Genomic DNA, 5,127 nt, shown 5'->3' with positions numbered 1-5,127 from the left:
TCCCCCGGAGGCCGGGCCGTGAGGCGGCCGCCCCGGGGCGCAGCGCCTCCTGGCAGCGCCGCTTCCGCACTCCGGCCGCTCCCCCGCCCTGCCCTCCCCGCGCGGAGAGACAGCGCGGCCGGCCAATGGGAGGGAAGGACGGCCCGCCGGCCGGGGAGAGCGGCCAACCCGGCGCCGGGAGGGGCGAGGGCGGGGCCGGCGGCGGCAGGGGACGATGGGAAATGTAGTTCGGGGCGCGCCCGCCCCGCCCGGGCGCCTCCTGCCCGCCGGGGGTCGCCCCCCGACCCCCCGCCGCCGGGGGGGCGCCGCCCGCGGCGCGTTTGGGGCTGATCCCGGGGGCAGGGGCCGCTGCCGGGTCCCCCCGGCCACGACGTGTTTCAAACAGCGCCGGTTGCGCTCCCGAGGGGGTTCCGCAGCCCCCCTGCCGCCCCCCGACGGCGCTCCCCGGCTGCACGCCCCCGCGGATGTGCTGTGTGCCCCCAAAAAGCACCGCCCCCCCCCCCCCCCCACCGCCCGCCGCTCGTGGAGGGAGGGGCAGGGGGCAGCGAGCAGAGGGGTGGGGATGGGGGGGGGGGAGCCGGGCGGCTAATAAATCGTATTAAATCTCTCCATTTTTTATTATCATATAGCGATTGGCTTGCGTGCCGGCGCGGCACTCAGCACACGCGGGAAGTTGGAGCCGGGGCCGGAGCGGCTCGGCGGTGCCTGCGGGCCAGGAGCCGGCGCACTTGAGCCTCGGCTCGGCGGGGAGGGCCGGGGGGGCCGGGGGGAGCGCGGAGCCCCCCCGCGGGCTGGGCCCGGCCGCGGCAGCCCGGCGGGGTCCTGCCAGTCCTGGCGCTGACAACACCCCGCGAAGGAGGAGCCTCGGCGGGCCGCGCTAGAAGGCGTCAGGAGCTGCGATTTCCAACTTAGCATCTTGGCAGGACCCTTCGGAAAGCGAGAGCGAGGAGGAAAAAGGGGGGGAAGGAAGGAAGGAAGACAAGACAAAAAAAAAAAGAAAGACAAAAAAAAGCCGCCCCCCTCTCGGTGCGGGGGGAGAGAGAGCGAGGAGGAGAGGGGGAAAACGAGACAGAGGAGGGGGCGGAGGAGGAGGACGCGGTGCCAGGCTGCGGGAGCGGCGCGGAGCAAGGTGCCGCCGCTGCCCGCCGGGCGAGGGCCGAGAGGCGCCCGCGAAGCCCCGGCCGCAGCGCGCCCCAGCCCGGCAGCCGCCCCCCGGTGTCCCGGGCTCCCCCCCGGGTATATGTGTGCGCCTGGCCATGTCGTATCCTCAGGGTTACTTGTACCAGCCGTCGGCGTCCTTGGCTCTCTACTCCTGCCCGGCGTACAGCACCAGCGTGATCTCCGGCCCCAGGACCGATGAACTCGGCAGATCGTCGTCGGGCTCCGCTTTTTCCCCTTATGCCGGATCTACCGCCTTCACCGCCCCTTCCCCGGGCTACAACTCCCACCTCCAGTACGGCACCGACCCGGCCGCCGCCGCCGCCGCCGCCTTCACCTCCTACGTGGTAAGAGCAGCCCCGGGCCCCCGGCGCCCACTTTTTTGGTCCCCCGCACCCCTTTTTTGGTCCCCTTTTAGTTTTTTTCGGAGCCGCCGCAGCCGGGGCGAGACGGGGCTGGGGCGGGCAGCGGCCGGGCGGGGACGGGTTTCATTCCTTTAAACACAAAATATCTATATTTTTTTTTAAAATAAAGGAGCAGTTTTATTCCGCAACAATTTTCTTGTTGTGGTTTGAAAGGGAACGAACGCATCAGCGGCCGGCGGTGGGAGAAATGCGGGCGGTAAAGCCAGGCAACTTTCCCCTCGCAGCGCTAATTGGGCTGCTTCGTTACGGCCGGGCTCTAATCCCCGGCCGCCCGGCGGGGCAGGGCAGGGGCGGCCGGGCTCGGCGCTGCCGGGGGGCTCCGCGGGACCGGCCCGGGGCAGCCCAGCCCGAGCCCCGCGGTCCCTCCGAAGCAGCAGGAGCGGGGACTTTCGCTGCGCTTCTCCCCTCTGGTTAGCGTCTAGGCGAAGTTGCACGGAGTTATTTCCCTTTTCCCTTTTTTCTCCTCTTTTTTTTTCTTTCCCTCTTTTCTCTGCCTTTCTGCCCTTTTCCTTTTATTTCCCCCCTCTAGCCCCCGGCGGAGCAGCCGCCCTACGCGGCCCGGCCCGGCCGCCGGGGCCCGGCAGGTTGCCCGCTGCGGTGGCAGCCCGGGGGAGGACGAAGGGAAGGGAAAGAAGAGAAAGGAAGGGAAGGGAAAGGTGGGAAGGAAGGGAAGGGAAGAAGGGAAGGTCCCCTGGCCGCGCTGCCCACCGGCTTTTCGGCGCCCGGCTCGGGGGAGAGGCTCTGAGTTCCCGCAGGCGGCCTCCCGAGGCCAGAGCCTCCCGGGGCCGCCCCCCCCCGACCCCCGCCGTTCCCCCGGGGGCTGCGGGCGCGCCAGGCCCGGCGCTGGGGGCGAGGCGGGGGCCGCGGGCCGGGCCCGGCGCTGCCCTTGCCGTGTCATTGTCGCCCCGCGGCCGCCTCACGTCGCCTCGCCCCGCCGGGCTGCTGTCCCCTCTCTCTGCAGGGCTCGCCCTACGAGCACCCGCCGGGCATGGCCGGCTCCTTGGGCTACCACCCGTACGCGGCGCCGCTCGGCTCCTACCCCTACGGGGACCCCGCATACCGCAAGAACGCCACGCGGGACGCCACGGCCACCCTCAAGGCCTGGCTCAACGAGCACCGCAAGAACCCCTACCCCACCAAGGGCGAGAAGATCATGCTGGCCATCATCACCAAGATGACCCTCACCCAGGTCTCCACCTGGTTCGCCAACGCGCGGCGGAGGCTCAAGAAGGAGAACAAGATGACCTGGACCCCGCGGAACCGCAGCGAGGACGAGGAGGAGGAGGAGAACATCGACCTGGAGAAGAACGACGAGGACGAGCCGCACAAGCCCGAGGATGCCCCGAAGGGGGACCCCGGCTCGCCGGACGCAGGTAGGGCAGTGGAGCCCTCGGGCTGCCGGGGGGTGCCGTGGGCCGGGCTGGGGGCGCGGGGCGAGCCGCCGAGCAGCCCCCGACCCCCCCTGCCCTGTACCCCCCATCCCTCCCCTCCAGGAGCGGCGGAGCCCAAGGCAGCGCCAGGCTGCGAGCGCCTGCAGGAGCCCCCCAGCCCCCGGGAGGCCGAGGGCGGCCTGAGCGACTCGGATTGCAAGGAGCCGGCAGAGGAGCGGCTCGACGGGCTGCAGGCCTTGCCCAAGGCACCCGGCGTTTCCCGCCGGGGGGCGCGGCGAGGAGCCCCCTCCGTACCGGCCACCCTCCGCCGCCACCACCGGGCCGCCGCCGCCCGCCGCTGCCGAGCTGCACCCGCTGCTGCCCGCCGCCCCCTCGGTCATCCACTCGCCACAGCAGGCGGCCCTCGCCAAGCCCAAGCTCTGGTCGCTGGCCGAGATCGCCACCTCGGTGGACAAGGCGAAGGAGGCCGGCGGCGAGGCCGCCCCCCCCGGGCCCCCCGTCCTCGGTGGTGGCGCTGCCGGGGGTCCCCCGCGCCCCTCGCCGCCGCGGCCGCGCTCGCCTGGGGCGCAGTGCCCGTTCCCCAACGGGGCCGTGCTGCCGCGGCCCCTCTACACGGCGCCCTTCTACCCGGCTACACGAACTACGGCTCCTTCGGGGCCCTGCACGGGCACCCCGCCGGCGGGGCCGCCGCGCCCGGCGCCCCCTTCAATGGATTAAACCAGACTGTCCTCAACAGAGCCGAGAGCCTGGCGAAGGAAAGCAAACTGGGCAGGAGCCAGGCCCAGGTAGACCTTTGCAAAGACTCACCTTACGAACTGAAGAAAGGTATGTCCAACATTTAATACCGGCTTCTCCTCCTCACCCCCCCCCTCCGCCCCCGGCCCGGGATTGTGGTTTGGTTCTTCTGTTATTATTATTATTTCCTTTTTTTTTTAATTTATTGAAAGAAATGCTAAATTGCTTCGGCAGTTATTTTTCCACTACCAAAAGAAAGGCAAAACAAAGCGAGCAGAAAAAGAGCAGCTCCCCCCTCCCCCTGTGCCCCCCCCAGAAGTTTATAGAGTCTATTGAAAGGGCTGGGGGGAAACCACCCCGAAATGTCTTAACCAAGCGAAAAGCCAACGAGTGACATGCTCTCTCACACACACAAAGAAAATTTGTATGAAATCTTATTCTGTATATTTAATGTAGCTTTTTTGTATTTAAATTGATAATACAGTATCTTTGAAGTAAATTATGAAATCAAGACACCTGTACAGGCATTAATGTTGTTTTCGTATATATATACATTTCTGTGTCTTTTTCCGAATTGTTTCATAGTTTTAAAAATATATATATACAAGTTTAATTTAATTTTTTTATGCCTATTGTTTTTTTTTCTTGGGTGTGAGCTAAACTATAACGCAAAAAAAAAAGGACCTAGGTTATACTTCTTAGATACAAAAACCAACAAACCCCAACCTGCAGTCGCCTTTGTAAAGCGCAAATATTTAATTAAAAGAGATTTTTAACAGAAGCAAAACCCCTCTTTTTTTGCCACGGGCGGATACTTGTGGACGCACCGGGGCCGCTCCGCACCTGCCGCGGGGCCGGGGCCGGGCCGGGCCGGGCCGGGGGAGCGCCGGGGGGAGCCCCGGGGGCCGCGCTCGTCGCACCGGGGCCGGGGCAGCGCCGGTACCGGGGCCCCGGAGCGGGCCAGAGGCGAAGGCACTTGTTCGGAGCGCGGGCCCGGCTTTTAACCTAATTACTCGCAATCAGTGTCGCGTTTTCTGCCAAGCAATCAGCTGGTGAACTTTGCTAATGAGTTCGATTTTCTGCCAGATTTAAGCCCTCGCTGGCGCGGCGGCGGTGCCCGGGATGGGGCTGCGGGGGGGGGGGGACGACGGGGGCACAAGGCGTTCTTGGGGGGCCCGGCCCGGCTCGGGGCTGACCGCGGGCGCGCAGCCGGCCGCGGGCGCGGTGCTTGCCGGCGCTGGCAGGTAGGTGTCACACTCGGCCCGGCTTTCGCTCCCGCTGCCCACCCGCCGCTGCGGGAGCCCCGCGGGGCCGCCGCGCTGCGCTCCGGGCAGGCTGGGCGGTGGGAATGGGGTGGGGGGCGCCGCCAGGCCCCCGAACCCCCCAAAACGCCCCCAAACCCCCGCCGAGCCTTGCCC

General features: G+C 67.2%; 1 protein-coding gene across 1 annotated transcript; it reads left to right on the top strand.

Annotated features, from left to right (window-relative positions):
* Positions 1-635: 635 nt before the first annotated feature.
* IRX5 (iroquois homeobox 5) lies at positions 636-4,326 on the top strand. Its single transcript, XM_040571078.1, is given in 5 exon segments — positions 636-1,505; positions 2,545-2,956; positions 3,077-3,221; positions 3,223-3,602; positions 3,605-4,326. Coding segments are annotated over 5 exon segments (1,398 nt in total). The 5' UTR covers positions 636-1,256; the 3' UTR covers positions 3,817-4,326.
* Positions 4,327-5,127: the final 801 nt, after the last annotated feature.

Source organism: Cygnus olor, chromosome 12 (assembly GCF_009769625.2).
Source record: "Cygnus olor isolate bCygOlo1 chromosome 12, bCygOlo1.pri.v2, whole genome shotgun sequence".
NCBI lineage: Eukaryota > Metazoa > Chordata > Aves > Anseriformes > Anatidae > Cygnus > Cygnus olor.
Note: the sequence above shows the minus strand (reverse complement) of the source record. Positions and strands in the feature narration are given on the sequence as shown.